This window comes from Protobothrops mucrosquamatus, unplaced genomic scaffold (assembly GCF_001527695.2).
Source record: "Protobothrops mucrosquamatus isolate PMUCROS unplaced genomic scaffold, P.Mucros_1.0 scaffold632, whole genome shotgun sequence".
NCBI classification, from domain to species: domain Eukaryota; kingdom Metazoa; phylum Chordata; class Lepidosauria; order Squamata; family Viperidae; genus Protobothrops; species Protobothrops mucrosquamatus.
In genome coordinates this window covers 95134-119478 of record NW_015386924.1, presented here as the reverse complement: position 1 = coordinate 119478, position 24345 = coordinate 95134, and the positions used below count along the sequence as shown (strand labels likewise).

The following is a 24345-nucleotide window of genomic DNA, read 5'->3' as shown; positions in this document are numbered from 1 at the left end:
GAATCCAAGCAGCATTCCAATGATATAAAGGGAAGGAGGAGAGAAACGTTCTCATTCCACGTTCTCATTCTGCTTGACTATGTTGCAAAACAGAATGTTACAAAAAACAAAAACTTGCAACATAATGTACACTCACAACGAGTAAGCCTTAAGGCACTGTATGACTTGTATGGAAGTGTACGAATGGCCAGACTATCTTCATTCTGGGAAAAGATATGTGTCTATACCTACAAAGATAAGAATCATGAAGTCAATGGTTTTCCCTATCATACTTTATGGAAATAAAATGTGGACTTCAAAGAAGCAGGATAAGAAGATATTGACATTTGACATTTCTGAACTTTAATAATGAAGATCACAGAAAATTAAAACAAACAAACAAAGAAACAACCCATGGATCTTAGAAGAAATCCAGAAATCAATTAAGACGCAAATAACCAGATTCAAATTATAATATTTTGGACGGATTATGTGAAGAATTGGTGAAGACCATAATGCTAGGAAAAGTGGAAGGAAAGAAAAGAAGAGGACAGTCAGCAATAAGATCGATGGACACAATCCCAGCAACAATGGGTGCAACACTGGGGATCTGAAGGGCCAGACTGGGGACAGATCTTCCCAGTTGCTAAGATTTATTCTCAATTTGTCTCAATGTGCTGCAGAAGGAGTTTCCTCAAGAAATGCATAACCCAACAACCTCTTAATGAACATAGCCCCATTTGCACTGTGTCTCCTGGCTGGTTTTTTTTATTGACAGACGCTTGCAAGGGAACCAAATGGCAACCTGGCTTTTGTAGGTTAGAAGTTCTTCTGCTGGACACGTTGCCTGGAAGCATTGATGCTAATGGCTTTGCTTTCTATTATTATAAGGGGGCACTAAGCATGATAATTACCTATTATCTTGTAAGTGAGATGGAGTCCTTCTGCCGGGCCTTTCTTTATTAAATAGGGTTTTACATATTTTAATATATCACCAAGATATTCTAATGCCTTTGTCACCATGGCTGATTTTTCAGGCAGATGCTGAAGTCCACTGTAGGTTTTTCCAACAGCCTAAGAAAATACAGGAGAAAAAAAACGGAGAGCAATTCTTGATATTGGGTTACACCTATCCTATTAAGATAGGATAGGGTATTTTCTAATTCTATGTCTCCAAAATTGCTACTTATAATAAACACCATACCTCAATGAATCGGAAAACAGCCTCCTTAGGATCTTGTTTGTAGACTGGCTCATCAAAGTGAGCCCTTGAGAAGATAGTTATTATTTCTGGTAGTTTGAATATCAATCTTGTAAGTTCAGTCAGTTGTTCCATATAAGCCTTATCTATTTATCAACACAACACAAGAATTTGATGTGACTTAGCATTGGACTTTTCCCATCCTTAGACAGTTCCTTTGATATGATGAACTTCAACTTCTACAAGGGGAATATATGAATTGTACTCTAACACCAGTGTTGGTTAGTTGGATTTATATACTCTATTGTGTTTCCTCAAGGAGCACAAAGCAGTAAACTCAGCGCTTCCTAGTCCATTTTTCTGAACAACTACAAAAACCTTATAAGGTTGAGTTGGGAGTGTAATTGGCCAAGTCACTTAGTGAGCGCTGATGGCAGAGGGTAAATTTGAATCTGAGCCTTACTAGTTCTAGACCAGGGGTGTCAAACTGCCAGCCCGCAGGCCGGATGCGTCATGCCAAAACCGCGCCCACCCCACTGCTGGCAATGGAAAAAAAGTTGCAATACATCGTGAGATGTCACATGACGTTGCGAGTTTGACACCCCTGTTCTAGACTAATACCTTAATCACTATACCAAGTTCAGATTCGAAAGACTGCAAAAAAAGCAGGTTTTTTTTTAAAAAAGCATAGATATTTCTTGGAAATTTTAAGATGCTATGACTGTTAGTAAGTATTTTCCATCCAACCCTTTGCTTTCAGGGGGTTATCAACCTCTCTCTTTCCATCTTTGTTATTCCCCCTTGCAAACATATGTATACTTCAGTATACATTAAAAAAAAGAAAAACCTAAGCCCACTACATTTCTACATTATTTCCACTACTCAAGTCAACCAAGCTCACCAATTCAGGTGAGATAACCAAAGATCAAAATCTAAAGTACATGAAATGACCACTAATTCATCTGTTGTCTTTTACCCCAGGTTACTTTCAGAGGTGTCTTGCCCTTTGCTTGAAAATATAATAAAAAGAACCACTAGCATTAATATCTATAAATACAGACTTTCAATTGTCCTACAGTAAAGTACCCTCTCACGTGAGTTAAAATGTTTTGAAATAATGTATCAAATTTAACCTGATTTTGTTTGTTTTTCAAATGAACACACTTACTTTAAATTAAATTGAAAATTAAGCAACTAATCAATTACCCAAATAGGCAAACATAAACTGGAAGAATAATAAGGCAAAAAAGGGGTAGAGGTGACAGTAAACTAACATTGTGCACTTAGTTGAAAAGACTAAGTTTCTATTGCTGCTGATCACATATAAGTCAATGCACATACTAGTAGTCTGGTCAGCATCTGTTCTGATCAAAGTCTCAGGAGGCTGATTGATAAACATTTGTAAAATGCATCGAAACCATGACTGAACAAACAAGGATTGGTAAGATGAATGACCCATGCCAGTAAGAGCTTCAGCCAGGGCACTGTATAGAAAAGAAAGCCAATAAAGAAAAACACATTAGGTAAACAGAAAAATCAGTCTTTCTCTTTGATTTGTATCATTTTTTTAAAATCAGTAAATGATTCCAAGAACTCTTGCCTCTAAGAAATGCCCTGTATGCACTAAAAAGAATACCATGCCTTCTCCCAAAACTGGGCAGAACTCACCCCTAAACCAATTTGTGCAACGCAACTGTAACAAAATCTAGGATATCACTTATTCCCAGTTTTCTAATAGTGCTTCGTGTACAGTCAGCAGAACAGCTGGAAAATTCCATGCAGCTTGCATAGTCCAGGGAGATAGGAAAATCAATGAAAATATAATGCAACATAAATGTTTTCAGGAAAATTAATATTATAATTTATCGGAGCTGGTCCTCCTGAACGATTAAGAGAGAAGAAAAATGATAACTCTGTTTGGAAATGCAATTTAGTGTCCTTAATCTCTAACATACATCCATTCCCTTTCTTCTTCATTACTCTCTCTTCTGACACCCCTCTTTTTTCTGACATTCCTCTTTCCCCACCATACATCTGTTTCCCAGCAGACTGAGAAGAACTGTCAGACTTGACAAAAGCATGACAAAATGGCTGTTGAAACTGGATTATTTAATGTATCGAAAGGATAATATTGGTACTGTTATTTATATAGCTGAAGAAAAATCTAGAAAATAGATTTTCAATCCTGCTTTTACAGAAATGTATAATAAAAATCTACATGTTACTGCAACAGAAGCAGTAAACCAAAGTTATGCAAATACCTGCTTTTATTTAACCAAGAAGTTGTATGGCTTACCTATTTTGTATCAGGTGAGTTAGATACCTTGAAACCAGCTGTGGGCAAACCATGTCATCCCATCCAAACAACTGCATCATAGATATAACTGGCTGAGGTTGGAGATCTGATGTACATGTGCTGGGTAAATCCAGAGCTAACAGAGTCAAACCTGTTTTTAAAAAGGAAGTGGGTATGTGTTACAAAAGCAGAGAAGTAGAGCAATCCTATATGCTTTGTATACCACTGATTTTTTTTAAATACTAAGATTCCTTCCCCATCCCCAGCAAATATAAATAATTTGAAATCTTGAGCAGAGCTGCAAGACATATGCTTCAGTTTTTCCTGCTTGCTGTTTGTATCTTAAAATCTGTTTCTACCAGCTGCTATTTACTTCCAGGAAATTCTACTGTAAAGAACGAAAGAAACTGGAAATAGGAATCATAAAGTGAGATGGATTGTGCTGTATGTTGTCAAACCAGCTTCATGAGTCAGACTTACCCTCTAACATGGGTCAACTCATGCTATTTATAATCATGGAGTTTATTATTATTATTATCTTTGCGGACATTTGTGGGGAGATAGGAAAATGATATTGGCACTAATTCCGTAATCAAAATGAGTTAAAATTTAACTGTGCTATGTCATTTATTCATTCATTGAATATGTATTAAGAAACTTATACTTTCACTGTTCTTTAGCATTTTAACACAAACACTGCTATATTCTCAGCGTTATTAATGATCAATTATATAGGTTTTTTTTTTTTACCTTTTTAAGCAACTATGCAAGGAAAAACTAGAATTGACTAAAAGAAGGTACTAGAGCCACTGCTTTAGTGTTGTGTCCGTATGCTATTGCATGCCAAGGAAGTGGGCAAATATTTCTTTTCCATTGCATTTTATTCCACCATTATTATATCTTAACTATTGCAAAGCTGCTGAAATTCAAGGCCTTTTTTTCATTAACGACGAGGATTTTAAGGGTGCATATGTTCAGTTCTTAATTCATGTTGAGAAAAACGTATTTAAATTCAAATCTATCTTTTACAAACAATACTGAAATGGAGGTATCAGTGAGGTATTGTAACTAAATGCAAGCCTTCTTGCGCTGAGTTAAAATATACAGAGTTAGTATATGTGGAATTTCATGGAAGAAATAGTACTATATATTAAAATATAAAGATGGGCACAGCTCTAGTGAAGACAAGGATCACCACTTTTATAGTTTAGTTGCAAGATGTTGTTCCATCTGCTAGGATTTTTGATTCTTACATTATAAGACTCCAGAATATAGGGTGTTATATTTTTTTTTTAAAAAGCCATATAAAATGTATTTGAAATCTTACTTGATATATTTACAGAACAGTGAAGATTATTATAATCCTAGAGAAACTCGAGGGAAGGGAATCTGTAGCAGCAAGAGACTGAACAAACTCATTTAAGCACAGAGAATGCACGAGGTATTGAATAGGATGACATATCAACCATTAACATTGCTTAAGATCACAGTCCATGTTATTTCAAATATAATGAACATCTAACAAAACGTGCCACTCAATTTACGGATCCGAAGGACCATATGAATCAAGTGAACACTCTACTAAAATGAATATATGAATCTCTCTTCCCACTGAGGTATACGCATGCATCAAAAGGCTGAGCGCGCCTACAAAAATCCTACTATTTGCAGATAAAGTCTACTATATTCAGTAACAACCTACTTAGAAACGGGAAGAATGCATCACGGTCACAAGAAACACGAGAACAAGTTGGGAGTACAAACCTGCAGCGGTATCTGCAAGCTGAGGAGGGGAAGACTCCAACATCCTCTGGCCCTTCAAGTAGGGAAAGAAATTTCTCCAGAGAGCTTTGGCGACAGCAAGGTGGTGCTCTTTCGCCACCGATGAAGGCTGTGCGTTGGGTCCCTGGTTTAACTGCTTATGTGCTGTTCTAAGAAAAAAATAAATAAAAGTAATACGACCATAAAGACTATTGTCCTGGGAGGAAGAGTAATTGAATTTTTTAGATGCCTTGGGATAGCTACCGTGCATCCTTTCTAAGGATTTAAAAAATCACCTTTTGTAATTCAAAACTTGATGGATACAAGCAATTTGATGGATAAATGATGGCATATTAAGCACCGTAAAGTTAATGTTAATTATTTATGTCAGCCATTAATTATGCACCTCTTAATATGTCAGGCCCAAATGGGAAACAGGCAGTTCTAAAACGAATGTGCGTATTTATCAAATGACAAGTAAGCATGCTCACACTCCAATGCCAAATCTTTCCTGATTTGTTAATTTTCTATGCACGATGTACAGAAACTGGGTCAGGCGCAGAATATCTATGAATATTTTTTTCCCCCCTCAAAAGCATTTATCACTGAAGTTTTCTTTTTGCAGCCTCAGTAGAGATAAATGCATCAAAACAAACAAACAAAGATTAACCCTTTTCAAGTACGTGGCAGCAGTGTTCATAGCACACTGAGGACTAAAGTTACTATTATACCTAAAGTCAGTCCTTTACAGAGACAATGTGGCATGAATTCAATAACACATTCAATTTTCTTTGATTCTGCTAGTACAATTCCTACTACTTAATCTAATTTGGAAGTTGTGACTTTCTAAAGGTTCAATAGAGATTTGTCTGCAGGGAATCGGTTGGAGGAAGGGCAGGAAGCATTAATAAATTTGTCTGGCAGACTAGAAAGTGAGGCATTGCTGCTCTTGGATGATCCACTAAATAACATGCTTATTAAAAACAATTCGTAGAAATGCACTATCATTCCTGCTCCTATTTATCTCGTGGTCAGCTAAATTGAGATTGTAGATTAAGGTACTAGCAGCATTATTACATTTGCTTTATTAAATTTTATAAACAGCAGAGTAAAATCAAAGACAAGGTATAAGTCAGTGGCAAACTACAAAGAAAGGCAGTTGTCTTCAAACTCCTTTAGCTCGTCACTGACAACCAGACTGAAATCAGAAAAGGACTTGCATATTTGTGAATTTTATCCTAACTCCTCAAGCTGTGTTTCTTCCCACTGTTATTATGCCGACTTTATTTTTTATGGGACCAAAGACTGTTGTGATAATTTGCTTGGAGTTATGTTAATTATTTAAGCAGTGTTTAGGTCTACACAGTCCGTAATAATCTGTGGTAAAAAGCCTGTGGAAACTCCATTCTATCTTTATTCTCCTCCCTCACTTTGGATTGTTCAAGGTATATATCTCTTGCCCTATCCATCTCTGGCAACTGCATTAATCTGCCTGAAACAGAAGACTTTGTAATAAAATTATAAATTGCAGCTGCGAGGAAGAAAAATGTGATGAAAATCACAAAGAAAAAAAACACAGAAACAGATGCTGTATTGCATGTCTGCATCGGTCAAAGAAACAAGACTTATGGTTGACATTTAACATTATGGATCTCTCCTTGATAAAGAAACCATCTGAAATATATAAGAGAATAAATAGAGACACACTATATAACAATGATGGCGAACCTATGGCACGGGTGCCAGAGGTGGCATTCACAGCCCTCTCTGTGGGCATGCACGCCATTGCCCCAGTCCTAGGCCTTCAGCTGGGTTTTATAAAACCTTTTCGCTTTAGGCCTCCGCCACCGTGTGAAAAAAAAAAAAAAAAAAAGGTTCAACCAGTCAATTTCAACTTCTCGTGGGAAAAAAAAGATCTTGCAAAGTTGGAATTGATTGATTGAACTTTTTAGTCCCACCCAGTGTGCCGTTACCACCGCAGCCACGCCCACCCAATGTGCCATGCCCACCTAATGGGCCACACCCACCCAATGGGCCACACCCACCCAGCACTCAACGATGAATAAGTGGGTTTTGGGTTGCAGTTTGGGCACTCAGTCTCTAAAAGGTTCGCCATCACTGCTATATAACATCTGTTTTCTGGGTTATTTATCTCTCACTTTGGAGTCTATATAGCTGTTTAGGTACTTTCTGTTCTTTCCTAATTAAAAATCAGCCCTAAACCTAAAGATGGATTAAAAAAAACTACTTTTAACTAAATTTCTAAGAAAAAAATATATATTTAGATCCTAGCAAATATATAAGAAATCTCAGAGTGTACCTATTGACTGAATTTTATACTTCTTAGAATTTTGTAACATGGATTTCAAAAATTAACATATATTAATTTTTGTTAAAAAATATGGCCTATTATTTCCCTGTGGGAAAATGTGCAAAGAATTAACCACTAGGTAGCTGCCTATGTATAAATATTTGTGTAAGCATTTTTTTTTTGCATAACAGCATCATACAAAATGCTTTTTTGAATTATTGGCCCATCTTCTGGAATGGTTTTTCATGGGGTATCAGAGGCTGCAAAAATATCTTCAGGGACAAAATCAAGTTGTACTGCAAAATCAGACCTAGGCATTGCTTTAACGGAAGGGACCCAGGCTACTAGTTTGAATGGGAAGTCAAAAGAAGACATGGACAAATCACCTCTGTACTATTCTAAATACTAGTATCTGTATTATTATCAGAAATCAAATTCAGTGCAAAGGAGATTTTACCTTTTAGTGAGAATCTCGAGGGATGTGCCCTTTAAAATACACAAATATACATACATGTTAGTGCATGCCTCAAACATACATGTAACCCTTTGGATCGTATTCATAGACAAATGGTTACTTTTGTAACCATTGTTTTTCACAATGAAAAACTTGTAATTGCTACTCACATATGTATTATGCTCTTCAGCTAAGAAACAGAGATCAGAAAATTAAAAGGCATTATTGTGATACCACATGTCTTTGCCCAACTGATATTGCCTCCTGCAAATTCTTGGCATATGAAAACTTAAAATACCATGCAAAAAATCTTATCAGGCTGTCACAACACATTCACTATACAGTTATGGGATTCATATTCAACAGACATGTATGAGAGATATTACAGGTTTAAACAGTATTACAATTCACTCTGGAAATATACTTTAAATAGCATAATATTTATAGAATCTAAAATGTTAGACTAATTTAGATTTTAAAAGGTATATAAATATGAAAGTATTTCCACATCATCATTACTCTAAAACCTGTCACTTAAAACACTTCTGGATTTAACACTCCAACCTATCCCAACAATCCAAATTATCTATAGAAAATAATCGCAATTGTAAGAAATGTAACTGCACTGGCAGAATTTTGTGTCTTTTAAATCACATAAGCAAGAGAAAGTTTTTGCCATCAATTTGACTAGGACATTGGATCCTCAATTTATGAACATATGTAGAATAAAGAATAAATGTTCTGCACCACAAGAAACTACACGCCATAGGGTATGCTCATTTACAAATGCCAAAGTCTTGATTTTAATATATAAGAAATAATTTGCATATTTATTTATGCAAATTATTCATTGAATGAGAGATAGTAATCGTAGACTCAGCACTGACCTACAACTGGATTATGGTTTTGTTAAGAAGTACATTTTAAAGGCTCAAGTATTGATTACTTTGTGATGGCTGTGGAAAGTGTTGAATATTTTAAAATTGGGATTATTTTTAAATTCTATTAGATTCAGTTTTGAACCACGGAGTAGCTGTAACTATGATCCTACAAAGGAAAAGTCCATTCGCCTGTAGATGAAAGTGTGTGGGGAGGCAAACGGACTGTATTGTTTCTGGATTGGCTTCCATGTGCTCTGTATGCTTGAGGATGTATTATGCATGTTTGTGATGAAGACAAGGCTTTTTGTGTGTGTGGTCTCCTATCCCTAATGTCTTCCATTTTTTCTTCCTGCACTCAGCTATCATTATGCATATCTTCTTCTTACATTGATATTTTTTCTTATTTTTTTGCCTCACATTGTCATGTAGGAAACCAACAATCTAATGTTCCTTCATCTCCTAACCAAACAATGTTTTAGGAGATATCCACCATTGCTTACACAAACTTTTCTCAAATATCAGCAACTACGGAAGAGCTGATGGATAAATGCTACATTTTTATTCTGAACAAAACTTATCCATTATAATCCATTTTAGTAGTACAGTAATACTGCTTTGTGTCTAGGAAGATGATCATTAACAGATTCCATATTATTCTGTTTTCTCATATTTGTAAAACCAACACATCGAATGTTTATACATAGAAGTACAATAGATAACCTGTTTGCCCAGTGTTTAATCTGAAATATTTATTCTGCTACATTAAAAATTACATTTAGTGATAATTTGGGAGGCATATCTAAAGATATATATAAAGATTTGACAATGGACTATGTGTGCACCTATGATCTCAAGTTATGGACCTTTTATTCTAATGTATATAATTTCTACCTACAAGTAACAGAATAGCGCTACATATTTTGGTTAATTTACTAATGCAAACAAATTACTAACTTCTTGCACTAAAAAGGGCGTGACAAACTTAGCTGCTCTCCTTAATGCTTATTTTTTACACATGTAAGTGTGTCGGAGGGAGTTTACTGAGAAAAGCAATCCAATATTTGATATATCTACTCATAGATTAAAGTGATAAAATTCAAGAAAAGCTTTAACCCTTTGATTGTACTGATCAAGGCTAGTCTGAACGTTGCTGTCAAAGATGAAGAAGTTCTTCTTCTACAGATCCCATATATACATCACACAACTGAGCCATTAAATACCAGTGACATGAAAGCACCTCCCACCATGTTGGAAAGTAATAGGGTACAGTATCTGAAGGATGTGGGATAGGCTTGCTAGCTACACTGACCTACCTAACACTTAAGTCCCAAAGGTGCTTTTTCAAAAGGCAACTGGTTTTTGTTTTTCCTTGAAGACTTTTCACTTCTCATTCTGAAGAACTGAAGAAACTTGGATCAGAAGCAAAACGTTTTCAACGAAAAACAAAGAAAGTCCAGTTGCCTTTTGGGAAAAAAAGCACCTCTGGGACAACCATGACCTGGATGACTGAGAATCTCCATAGACATCTAACACTGAAGCAAAAACAGCTGGTTCTCTTTGCCCAAGAAGACAAGCTCAGCTTCTGGTTTTATGAATGGGGGTTTGTGCTGCAAAGCTGAGATTCAACTTCTGATACGAAGAGTCTTTTATATTGGCAAAACAGCCTCTGACCATGCTAGAAATAATAAGAGCTACATTACTCTTTAGAACAAAATCAGAGGGAACTTACAGTGATTTCATGTAAGACAGAAAATATGAGAACCACAAATACTATACAAATAAGTATGATGACATATAAATGGTGTGGGAGGGAAATTAGCTGAGACAGCTAATGATAGTCTAGGTCAGCGGTTCTCAACCTATGGGTCGTGACCCCATTTGGGGTCGATCGACCATTTCACGGGGGTCGCCAAGCAAGGCTGTCCGCCATTTTTTCCCCTTTTCCGGCGGGTGCCTTACCTCCCTTGAGCTGGGCCAGCTGGTGGTCGGCCTGCTCCGTCTCTGCCGCTTGCCAGCTATGCCTCGGCCGGCGCAGGGGGTGGAACCACGCATGCACGGCGCTCCCGGGCAGGGAAAGTCCTTGACTTACGACCGGTTTAGTCCTCGACTTACGACTGGTTTAGTCCTCGACTTATGACCGGTTGGGGTCGCGGCATTAAAAAGGTTGAGAACCACTGGTCTAGGTTTTTAAGTTAAGGCAAATTACTAGCTAGTCTAATATAAATGCTGCAGAGCACTGAAAATGGTGGTTGCTGATATATATATATTCTTCCTGGAATTTGGGGTAAGAGCAATTGCAAAGAAAACTTGGAATGACTAAGAAAAGCTACCATCTTTTTTTAGGGTTAATGGATGCTTTTGTCAAGATTTTAGGTCAGATTAACCTTTTTGCTCACAATAGGGTTGTTTATTGGTTTTATTTTTACTGACTTTGAATGAATCTGAAAGAAAGGACGGGGGGGGGGGGGAATCAATACGAAGCAAGACAATGGGCTCTCAAGCCTCTGGCTATACTTGCTTTTGGTTTGGACTCACACACAGTTTTGCAACATGCTGAGATTGAGGAGGATTAGCCTGGTTGTGTTGAGTAAACTGAGGATACCCAATAAACAGTTTCTGTTGTAAACCCCTTAGGATGTGCAAAGCCACACTAGTTGGCATTAGAGCAGATAAGCTGTCGAACTAGCTGTAATCTCATTTAGACCTGAGCTGATCCTCCTGTCCTTTCACTCCACAGCATCAAGGAAAACCACCAAGCAAGCAGATGTATTAACAGCAGCACTGCTGGCTGGATGTGACAAATGTATCATAAATTCCTCTCTTTGTGAAAGTTTGCCTATTAGCTTGAACTGAGCCAGAGAAATCAATGGGTTGCAGAATTTATTAGTACTCTTATTATTGCAGGCTATTTTCTATTTATGGAAGGGCAGCTCTTACCAGGCAGTTCTGGAAACTTGATCTTACATGGGGACTGTTTCCTCTTTCCATTAGCACTTTTTTATTCTTGGTTGTGGTTCGGGATTAACCATTCATTTACAGATAGTTCTCGCTTACTGACCACTCATTCAGAAACTGTTCAAAGGTGCAACGGAGCTGAACCAGTGATATGACCGGTCCTCGAAGTTTACAACTGGTCCTCAAAGTTCCGCCCAAGCTAGTACCCCCACAGTCACAAAATTGCAATTTAGGCACTTGGCATGTGTCCTGTGGTCATGTGATCACCATGTGTGACCTTTGCTGCCTGCTTTCTACAAGCAAAGACCACGGGGAAGCTGCTAAGGAAAGCCACATGTCCCTCTGGTAAATTATCCCCTGGTTTTCCTGTGCACCACGCTGCACCCTCCTTCCCATAGCCTCCCTTTGCACATACACATGCCCTCCCTCCCTCGTACTCCTGGCACTTGCACACACACGTATCTTCCTTCCTTTGGCTGCTATACTATAGCACCTCTCTCCGAACCTATGTACAGGCTATGCTGGGCCACTCAGGGCCTCCGCTACCCCTCTGTGGTACCTTGTGGATGTTGCTCTTTACCTGGGACACCTGCTGCTTCCTGCTTAATCACCTGCATATCTTGGGATTACAAGGGCAACTGGGATTCCTTGGATTGCTGCTGTTAAGCGATGCAGTCATTTGTTAATGCTTAGTAAGGGCAATACTGGTCCCAATTGCCATACTGCAGTTCTTTTGAGAACAATAAACTAACAGAAAGACCCACAGAACTCAACAAGATGTCTATCTCTCTTCCTTCAAGTCAGTGTTGACTCTTGGTGGCTGCTTGGACTAGTTCCTGCAATTTTCTTCGAAATATTTTTGGAAGTGGTTTCTCCACTGCCTCCGTGCCCCAAGTGAACTAGATCTCGCTGTCTTCCAATTTCCATTACACCAAACTGGCTTTTGTTGACTTAAGCAATTTTTTTAAATTTATTCGCTACCATGGTAACAGATCTTCACTGTCAGAGTCACCCTCTTTACTCTCTTACACCAAGGGTCCCCAACTCCTGGGCCGCAGCCCACTACCGGGCTGCGGCCTGTTCGAAATCAGGCCGCAGGAGAGATGGGCAAGCACACACTCGTGTGTGTGAAGCTCCACTTGCGTGAGCGGAGCACATTTATGCTCACGCACAAAACTCCGCTTGTGTGAGCGGAGGGAGCATGCGCAGGAAGCTCCATTTGTGTGAGTGGGGTTTCACACACGAGTGTAAGTGCCTGCTGCTCACGAGAATGGAGCTTCACATGTGAGTGCAAGTGCCCTCCATTTGCACGAGTGGAGGGCGCACTTCCACTCACACATCCCGTGTTTTGGGCTGGGCTGCCCAGCTGGAAAGGTTGGGGAACGCTGCTCTACACCACAGCAGGTGGCTCTATCTAGTTGGCTTTGATGTATTTTTAATAAACCAAGAAGTATGAAACCTGGTTAAAAATTTGGTAGATTATCAAAAAATCTGAAAGTTGTAATCTAGACTTGAAAGGTGAAAACAACAGAAAAACAAATCACATCTGTACTGTTGCCAAGAAAACCAAACAGCTGGTTCACATGACATTAGCTTGACTCTGTTTTTTCAAGTTAGGACTAAAATTTCTCCACATTTTCCATGTGGCTGAATGGTTATCAGTATTCTCACAGTTGTACCTCCTCCCATGCTTTCTGTCCTCTAACTCAACAGCACATGTGCATTATGAATGGATGGTTGATGCCACCATTATATGTGCTTTCATACTTAGTAAAAGAGATCTGCAGATCACAATCTGACAATCTCAGATAAGAATAAAATCATTTCAATAAAAATAAAGCAGTTTTTTTTTCTGAATATTTCCCCCCACAAATGCAGGCAGAAAGCAAAGTGAAGAATCTTGCTTGAAGAATTATAATCATAGTAGTTATGCTGAAAAATCCAAATAAGTGGCACGATACTTAAAAGAGTAAGAGGCAAATGCTACCATGTCTATATCAATTTCCATGTGCTGTCACAAAACAGGCATGCAGGTCAGACATGTATTACAGGTCAGAGAGGTCAGGTCACATGTGTATTACAGATGCTGCAAATTGCCACTGACCCACTGTAGACAACTATAGCAAACATGCCCTTCTCATTAATCTTAATCTACCTGTCTGGTATATTTGAGCTGAATGCAGCCAGAAGAATTCACATTGTTCTTCAAGATGATCTAGCAATGAACGTATCAGGGTTCTTGTTCGAATAGGTCCACCACAGGATTCAACTGAGGATTGGCAGGTGCTTCCATAGGCATCTTCACTACAATATGGCTCATAATAACCATCCCTGCTAACATACTGCCTAAATTTAAACTCCTTTAGACAATGATCTAAAGCCATGAAATTCAACACTATGTCTTTCTCTCTCTAGTCTGAAGAGACATAGTAACATCCAATTCAATTTAGCTATGTGACAGAAATTACTTTATAGCTTCTGCACTATCACTTTAAAGCTGTCTGATATGTTAATGTTTCACCTCTTGCCCACTTCTCCTTCGGAAGTAAAGGAGTCCCATTTAACATAATCACTTAATAACTGCAAAGCGATGGGTATCAGAACCCTAATTCTTCTAATATTTGCCAAACCCAGCTCTTTTGTAATAACAATAACACCATGATAGCAAACTGTAAATCTGTGTAATTATACTTTAATTGTATTGTGAGGCATGCATTAATCACAAAGTTTAAGTGCCAAGGATAGAATTATAATAATTCTGTAAAACAAATTTAAGCTAGCTAAGTAGGTCAAAACCACTAGCATGCAACAGGAGACCTTTGGGAATTTATCAGTTAATGGCTATTTATGTGCAAATGAGTGCCCTACAACCCTCCAAAATCCTGTGTAGCCGAAGGGTATTTCTGTTAACCAGGAGCATGCTTAACTGCTGAGGCATAAATTAAACCATTTATTGGAATTATTTTAATTCCTTTCCACCCTCATTCTCACTGCACAATTTACAGTGTTCATTTACATGGAGATGGAGCTACTAAGGACTTTCCAGAACAGTTCTTGTTTAGGGGAAGAAAAAAAAAAGTTTTTATTAAAGCAGTAACAATCACTCAAATCTTCTGACCTTCTAAAAGGTGGCTGGAGTCATTAAAAATTCCAGAGGTTCGGTATGGCACAACAATGCAACAGGAAAAAGGCGCTCTTTTGTAATGAACTCTAATTAAATGGAATGCAGCCTCCCATCCATGTGGAATTGAACAAAAATAACAATGAGCATTCTGTCAACTGCATTTTTCTGCCATGTTCCTAAAGCAGAGATATGAAAGAAGAAGAAAAAAAACCTTGCTTATAGAAACAGATAAAAAGGGTTTTTTTAAAAAAAGCAAAACAACATTGAGAAAGATTTTATTTCTTTTAAGGCAAAAATGAAGTAATACTGAAGTTTTGCTAATTAAGTAACCTTGTGAGCAATCCTGAAAAACAATCTGACCCTTTGCTTAATATATCATCCACTTCCAGGCAACGAAACTCTTCTTCTTTAGAAGGGAAAAATTTTGAAAATTGAATTTGTCTTCCTTCTGATGGTCAGTTTATTCTTTTCAGTTTTTGTGTCTTCACTAGACTTTTTTTACATACATATTTGGTTGTGTTTGGATTATAAACTTCCTTTGGTGACCTTTTTAGGGTCAAAACCAGGATATATTTTTATTACGTGAAGGATTGTAAGCACTGGCATATACTTATTTAAAAAAAATCAATTTGCTTTATTAACATAACTGATCTGCTTGGCATCAGTCCGAGCCACAGAATTTATTTCTGTAGTAACTCTGGCTCCATTTCTGTATTCATGAATCACTAATAAAATCTTCATAAATTTCAAATTTGACCTGATCTACTTGTTTTGATCCAAACATTTGAATTTTTGCAGATTCACTTATCTGTCACACATTCTTGGAATTCAACATAAGGATTACTTGGACACTGCATGTTACAATCAAATACAGTTAAGAGCCCAAATTTTAGACTTTAATGTTTCCTTCATACAATGTCAAGAATGGTATGGTAGGTTAATTAGACATTACTTGCATTGTAAGCAAGAACTAATACAAACATAAGCTCTATTAACTCATAAAGTTTTCATGGCACATACAACGTAAAATTTGCACTGGGAGGTCTTACAATTAGTTGACTATGTGATCCCCATTGATTGAAATACAAGTAGTCCTTGACTTAAAACAATTCGTTTAGTGATCATTTGAAGTTGCAATGGCACTGGAAAAAAAGTGAATTATGTCCATTTTCCACGCAACCATTGCAGCATCCCCTTGGTCACATGATCAAAATTCAAATGCTTGGCAACTGACTCATATTTATAATGGTTGCAGTGTCCTGGGGTCATGTGATCACCTTCTGAGACTTTCTAACAAGAAAGGCAATGAGGAAGCCAGATTCACTTAACAAACGTTTTACTGACTTAACGACTGCAGCGATTCACTTAACAATTGTGGCAAGAAAAATGGGGCAAAACTAACCTAACAAAAGTCTCACTTAGCAACATAAATTTTAGGCTCAATTGTGATCGTAAGTCAAGGACTACCTGTACAAAATTATTTCCTGGGAGAATGAGAAGAAGAGAAGCAGGGAAGAAGCACGAAACATGATCATGCTTACCTGAAAGGAAGATAATAAGAAATTCAAGACGACCACCCCCTCTAAGGAAGACTTGAGAGAAATATTTAATACACATGTCAGTGTGCACACAAAAGCTGCACAATATCATTTTCCTTATCTTGTTAAATTAGGATTGCCAGCTGAACTCAATTCCAGAAATCCAACCCACCAGTACAATAAACCCATGTTGAAAGCCACATTTTAACAAGAGGGTTAGGGGAAAAAATAAATTGATACTAATTAAATTATAGACTAAAGTCAATTGTCTGTAACAGACATGTCAAACTCGTGACGTCACATGACGTCATGCAACGTATTGGGACTCTTTTGCCATTGCCGGCAATGGGGTGGGTGAGACTTCTGTGTGACGCGTCCGGCCTGCGGGCCGGCAGTTTAATACCCCTGGTCTATAAGATAATTTGTTTACAAAGTTAATTGATGTCCATCTGCATATACCAGTTGATTTCTTGCATATACCATTCTCTCATACAAAAATGTACAAGGATCCCCCCCCCTACACGTAGGAAAAACAGATTGGTTAAGAGGAAGAGGTAGCTGCACAGAGAAGAGAAAAGAAAGAAAACAAACTGACTAATGAGGCATGGTAACTAGAAAAGGAAAAGAGAAAAAATGTGCAGGTGCAGATACAACAATGGTTTGCTTGGGTGTCATAGAAAAAAGTTAAAGTTTTGCGACAAACAGCGTAAAAGTTAAAGTTTTAGGCTAAGCTTAAAGTGAACCCACATGTTGCAGGAACAGTACCTGTAACTCTGCACTTCTTGCTTATTCCTTAATTTTCACAGCAACCCAATTTCCCAATTCCCAGCTGCTTGGGAGAAAAAGAATCTGTCTTCCTCTAAGGCCACTTATTAATTCATTTCCATATAATTCATAACTTGTTGCTTGCATGCCGCTGATCCCATATTTACCCAACCTGATACCCTCCGGAGGGGCTGAACCTCAATTCCCAAAGGTCACCCTGGTCGGGAATGACAGAATTGAAACTCAGTCCAGCTGTAAAGCACAAAAGGAGGTTGTTATATGCTACAATATTTATAAAAATAATTCAGGAAATAAATCAGTATTTATAGAAAAACAAGCCCTATCTACCCCTGTGCAGATATTTTTTTTAAGAAACCCAATCAGCATTAGAAGCATTTTTTAAAAAAAAAAATCCAAGGGAGATTTCAGGATAAGGATCTAAAATGCAGAAGACTGGTGCTAAAGAACATATGAATAGGGAGGAAAAAAATATTTTTCTAATTGCTTAGTTCCAGTTTTGGAAGTCCTCAGAGTATTTATTCTGAGGAACCTGATGCAAATGAATTCACTGATGGTGTAGTTTCTGAAATGCCAAATGCCTACTTGAGGGGATGAAATAAGACCCCTACCCCCCAAAAAAGGATAATAAGCTGAACTTTTAAATAAATCTACGACAGATAGTATCTTAACCCATCTGTTATATATTCCGCAGCTTACAAAATTCCATTTTCGACAAAAATGCTATTTCATCCTATACACTGACTAGTTATTTCACGTATCTCCTGATCAGTTTTGTTGTTGTTGTTTTTTACTAAGAAAGACACATTTTTCTCTTTCCCAATCCCTAATTTTGGAATACTGAAAACGGGAGTAAATACTGCCATCGCCACCAACTTGCCCAGGCCTCTCCCATTAGCACCATTAAAGCAAATGGTAGGATGTAGCACCAACCCTGTCAGCAGCTGCAGCCAGGATAGTTAGAGATTGCTTCTATCATTATACAAGCCAGAATGACTGTTCTCTAATCCGACCAAAGCTAATAAGTACCATCAACCTGTCACTTCCTACATTTCAAATTCTAACACTGCAGCATCAAAGAGTTGAGGTTTTTGGTTGGTTTTTTTTTTTTTTTTTTACATTTTGATTTCTTTTGCTGGTTCCCCCCCTCCCCCCCCCCGTTCTCTCACGGTGTGTTCGAATGCAGCATTTGCACACCGGGGTTACTCCCAGCCTGAATAGCAGGCATCCCCTACTCACTGAGCTCATCTGCGGCCCATGTGCTAGGCAATTTAGATCCAATCAGCCCTTATTTAGCTCAAGAGTAATGAGTAGCATAGTGACACAGACTTAAGCCTGACCCTCAGGACACTGCTCATCAAGCAGTAAAACTGTGACAAAAATCATTCATCTTCCACCCGCTGGCAAGAAATAATACTCACACTCACTGTATTACTTTTCAAGGTGAGGGGGAAGGGGAGTCCTGAATTTTCATGATGCAAGACATTAATTTGCAGAGAGCTGAATTCTCCTAAACCCCCCTGTTGCTATGAGCTCACCGGGGGGAAGAGGCCTTAGGAGACCGAAACGGAATAAAGAAAATTGCTTTGGCTTTCTTTCATTTTAAATAAGCCTTAAATCTGACAAGTTATCCTAAAGACAAGATACATATAACATCCATATACAGAATATAGACACAAATGTGTGTATGTAAATATGTCTGTCTATTTTGTGGTGGGTTTTTTTGTGTGCGTGTGTTTGTATTTCTGGTGTGTATGGAATATATATATTTCATAGATCCTTCCAGTTAATCAGTTGAATCCGTTAATTCAAATTTAGAGTTCAACACAACCGGGTTTTTTTTTAATTGCCTTGGTTCAATGAGAGGGGGAAAAAAAACTTGTGCATTTCAATAAAGAGCCATTTTTCCCCCTCAGCAGCTGCAAAGAAAGAAGTATGAAGAAGGAAGTTCATTCAAGAGAAAAAAAAAACACACTGTAGCTTTGAAAGTGGAGTGCTTCAACCAGAAAATAGATGTACATTGATGTTCTTCAGGGATCACATATTTTTCTAAACAACTATGAGCCATGAGCAGCAGGTGCTCGGTGTACTTTCAAATGGAAAGTACTTATTTTTCTTAAAGCATATTTTGGTGGATTTACTCTTTCACAACAGTAAATCATGTATAGCTGACAGGTAGGTTGCTGAACAAGTATAAGAGCTGATAAAATGGTTACAGCAGTGCAGAAAAGGAACATAAGAAAGTTCTGAAATTGTAGAAGTCTGAGGAAAGTGATATCATTTCAGAGTGATCATATTGGCTAGCAGTATTTCTTAATCTTCCAGCAAGCTATTGCAGTGCAACACATCTTTAAGAGGAGCCAGGAGAAGAGATTTAGTAACTCAACATTCCAATATAGATTTATTCAAAGAAGATAAAACTAAATCCTGTAAAGAAAGTGTGCTCAATTTTTGTGTGGAGAGTGCACTCCAAGGGCAGTACATGTGTCCATACTGGGGCTGTGCAAGACATTTGAAAGCAGAGCTTTGAAAAAGTGTTGTATTATTACTGCTAGACAGACACCATAAAAACCAGTAGTATTTGCAGCCGAGAACCGCAGGAAAAAAAACAATTACCTAAATTAGAGCCAGTTAATTATGTTTGATAGAAGGACCATTGTAAAAAGCTTAGATTGTTATAATAGTGAAATCTGATCTCAGAATTTATATTCCAAAGGATTTACTATATTAGAAAAATCTATTTAATAAACTAATACTGAACTCCTAAAATATATTCATTTTATGTAGAGATGGAGAACTTCCTGTTGGGTTCAGAGAACATCCCACAGGACATTTTTGACAAAAAAAATATAAGGATACTCTTCATCCTTAGCCTCCCCCTCCCCCCCTGCATGGACTATGTATTCCCATAATATATAGAAAAAAAATTCACATCTACCTGAAAAACAGGTGTACTGCACCATTAATGAAATTATTCTTTCTCTTTCTTATTGTTGCTTTAGCTATGGCCTACCTTCTAAAAAATGTGGGGTTAGATTGAGGAGCGGTCTGGGAGATGACCATTTTTAGAAAATTTCCACCCGAGCCTAAATAAAGAAAAAAAATTTCCACATTTTCATCAGGTGTGAAGTTCTCATTCATAAAACCTCAGAGAACCATCAGGCAGATAATTACATTTTGCCAACAATTAATCTCATTTTTTTTAAGTTTTAAGATATATACTTTCTATCCACATGACTCAGTATCTGAAGTTAGTTCAGTTTCCAAAACATGTCACTGCATAGAATTTGTAGTTTTTTTTCTTGTATTCAGTATGTTACAAGCTTTAATGGCCACGATATCTATTCATCGCCTTTTTTACAAATGAAATTTATGATCAAGCAAGTGTCTCAAAGGTGTTTTTTCAAAAGGCAACTGGACTTTTTTTTCCTTGAGGAGGAACAAAATTTTTCGCTTCTCATTCAAGAAGCTTCATCAGTTGTGATAGTGGGGGGGATGGAAGGATAGGTACTGATTTCCTTTCCTTTTTTTTGATACCATTCTAATTGGACACGCAAAGTGTGCTCTGAAAGCAGGGACAATTTTAAGAAAATGGATGGAGAAGAATTTATGCTACTTCCTCCTTCTCCAAAGAGATTTCATCAACAGAGTTGGTTTTTTTTTATATCACCCAGATTTTCTTACATTAATTCTAGAAAAAATATGCACACCTGAACAACCAAAAAAAGTTGTGAATAAGATGGACTTAGCCATGTGTAAAATAAATTTAGGAACCAAGAATTTGGTTACCCGAGAAAAGAACAACAGAAGCAAATGCTGTCTGTGTAAAGCAGACCACCTAGTTAGCTGCTGCAAGAAAATTCGCACAAACGGATTGCAAACAACAGTATGAGAAAATAGATGCCTCGGGTGTAATCCCAAAAGAACTGGAACACCAAAATCACCACCAGCCAATTGCAAAAGGCAGCTTTACTTGGTACTGCTTACATCCTATGATGATACTTTAACACCATCAAACAACATCTGCCTATCTTATAAGGTGAAACTTCCTGACAGTTAGAATAATTAATCAGTGGAACAACTTGCCTCCAAAAGTTGTGAATGATCCAACACTGGAAGTTTTTAAGAAGTGACTGGACAGCCATTTGTCTGAAATGGTATAGGCCGAAGCAGGGAGTTGGACTAGAAGACCTCCAAGGCCCCTATCAACTGTGTTATTCTATATTCTGTATTCTATCTCAGGTCCTTGGAAAGGACTCAGGTTTGTGGTAAAAATGCCAAATCCAGTCTAAACATTTTGGGTGACTGTGCGACAACCATAATAAATTAAACTTGTATGCTGCCTGATTCTCAATGACTGGTTATACGCAGTAAGATTAGAAAAAGTTTAAACTGTACTGATGTCACAGGACTGGGTTAAGAACAATTCAGAAAGAGTTGTCATAGTAAAGGTTTCATAACTACCATATTTTCCGGCGTATAAGACGACTGGGCGTATAAGACGACCCCCAACTTTTCCAGTTAAAATATAGAGTTTGAGCGAGAGGGGGGGGAGAGAAAACTTGATGAGTAATATGCCAAACCACATGTGTAAAGGAATAAAATAGAATACCCGTATTTTCCGGCGTATAAGATGACTGGGCGTATAAGACTACCCCTGACTTTTGAGAAGATTTTCAGGGTTTAGAAAGTCATCTTATACGCCGGAAAATACGGTACCCTTTGAAGTAGTCCACACAAGAAGCACAGCAATCAATACAACTTTTACTCTAAGATTACCTTGCAAGAGTGAGTGAAAGCATTTCTCTTCTCCTTTCTTTTTGCTGTCTGGAAAACTAGGAAAGGTTCCTTCTGGAACGCTTGCCACGTGCCCTCTCTCCTTCTCTGGACTGAGATATTTTTTTTTACATAATAATTGTGCAGTCCGTAGCTCTTTCTTCTGTCTCTCAAGGTCATTCCCACTTACCATTACAGTTCTACACTTTTTATTCTAGTAATTTATGCACACAAATATAAGAAGCTGCCTTATCGTGACTGGAATCTATCTAACCTGGAAAATAGATTACCTGAATTTCAGAAAGTAGGCCTGTGCAAAACTTTGATTCAAATACCTGAATCAAACTGACCTTTCAAACTCAATTGCTACAATATAATTTGAAACATCAAATCAAATCAACTAGATTTTCTGATGTCAACCAATGATTTAGATTCATATAAACCCAACAAAGAGATTAGTCTCAACCTTACCCATAAAGAAGTACAAATTTATTTTATTTATTTATTTATTATTTATTTATTAATTGTATTTATATCCCGCCCTTCTCCTTTCGGACTCAGGGCGGCTGACAAATGATAAAAAGCTAACATATTACACCTAATTTAAAATTTGATTAAAATGAAATATTTAAGAATGTCAAATTTAAAAGTAATTAAAACCCCTATACAGACTATATGCCCTTCCACTATTAGGCAATATTGAGATTTAATAGACATTACTTTCTAGGATTAATGGGCTAATAGTTAATTATGCAGCTTTTCTTTGACATATGCACGAATGACCAAGAAATAAATTGATGGTTTCTTCTCCTAATTTAAGATTTTCTCCTTTAGTTGAAACACACTTTATTCTAAGCTAAAATTAAAATTTGGGATATAACAGTAAGAAGTACGACCTCCTTTTTGGAATGATAGCAAATTGCTTTGTTATAGGTCCTTGTTATAGTTTTTCTTATAAACAGCCAAATGACCAAGTAATGGAGTGTGGATGAAGTCAGGCCAGTTCAATGTACCTTTCTGATCATAGCCTAGAAACTCAACAGATCTATCTATCTATCTATCTATCTATCTATCTATCTATCTATCTATCTATCTATCTATCTATCTATCTATCTATCTATCTATCTATCTATCATCTATCCATCCATCCATCCATCCATCCTATTTATATAGCCGCCCAACACACAGTGACTCCAGGTGGCATACAATATTAAAAATCCTTAGTTAAAAATTCACAATTAAACCTTTCTATCCCCCACTTTGGCATTGGGAGTTTTTTAGATTATATTAAAAACAAACAAGGAGAGAATCAGGTGATGTCCCTAAATCACGGGTGTCACGTGACATGTCGCGACGTATTGCGACTTTTTTTTTGCGTTGCTGGAGCTGGGGTGGGCATGGCCTCAGCATGATGCAACTGGCCCGCGGGCCGGAAGTTTGACACCCATCCCTTAAATGATATCACCAAAGAAGAGAAGGCAGAATTTTAATTGGGCCTTGCAAAATTTTCAAAGGAGATATTTCTCAACATACAATAGCGTGTACAAGCACCTCTTTTGAGTATTAAAACAGCCATGTCATTTGCCAGGCTCATGGGGCTGCTTCAAAAACTGTTCCTCGCTGTTTCTTTGTATGTCCCAACCCTCCTATCTTTTATAAGGGCCTAAAGATGTAGCTCTGCCAATTGGCTTGAGACTCCAGTGGGTGGATCAATGCAATGGAGGTGGTTGAATAATAACACGTCCCACCTCCCCCTCAATCCATCCTCGCCCTCCCCATGTGTCTTTAGTTGTAAGGTATACTAATAATAATAATAATAATAATAATAATAATAATAATAATAATAATATAATATAATATAATATAATAATATATAATTATATAATAATTATATAATATATAATTATATAATTATATAATAATATATAATTATATAATAATAATTATATAATAATATATAATTATATAATAATATATAATAATTAAATAATAATAATTAATAATAATAAGGTTAACATCAAGAGAGGAATATTTCAAGGAGATTCATTATCACCATTACTATTTGTTACTGCACTGTTTCCTCTGTTAACAATACTGAATAACTCAGGACATGGCTATCAAACATCAAAAACATCTGCCAGACTATCCCACCTCCTTTACATGGATGATCTGAAGCTGTATGGAAAAACATCATCTGAAATAGAATTGCTGCTCAACACTGTCCGTATATATAGCCAAGATATTGCAATGGAGTTTGGCTTGGACAAGTGTGCCACACTTACTATC

General features: G+C 37.3%; 1 protein-coding gene across 1 annotated transcript in view; it reads right to left on the bottom strand.

Annotated features, from left to right (window-relative positions):
- The window catches only part of MMS22L (MMS22 like, DNA repair protein), a 73526-nt gene that overhangs the window by 18223 nt on the left and 30958 nt on the right, over window positions 1-24345 (bottom strand). The window contains exons 14-18 of the mRNA XM_015817740.2: window positions 5241-5407; window positions 3477-3627; window positions 2522-2664; window positions 1184-1326; window positions 894-1053 (exon numbers count right to left, since the gene is read on the bottom strand). Of these exons, the coding sequence (XP_015673226.1) occupies window positions 894-1053; window positions 1184-1326; window positions 2522-2664; window positions 3477-3627; window positions 5241-5407 (764 nt within the window). The remainder of the gene's footprint in view (window positions 1-893; window positions 1054-1183; window positions 1327-2521; window positions 2665-3476; window positions 3628-5240; window positions 5408-24345) is intronic.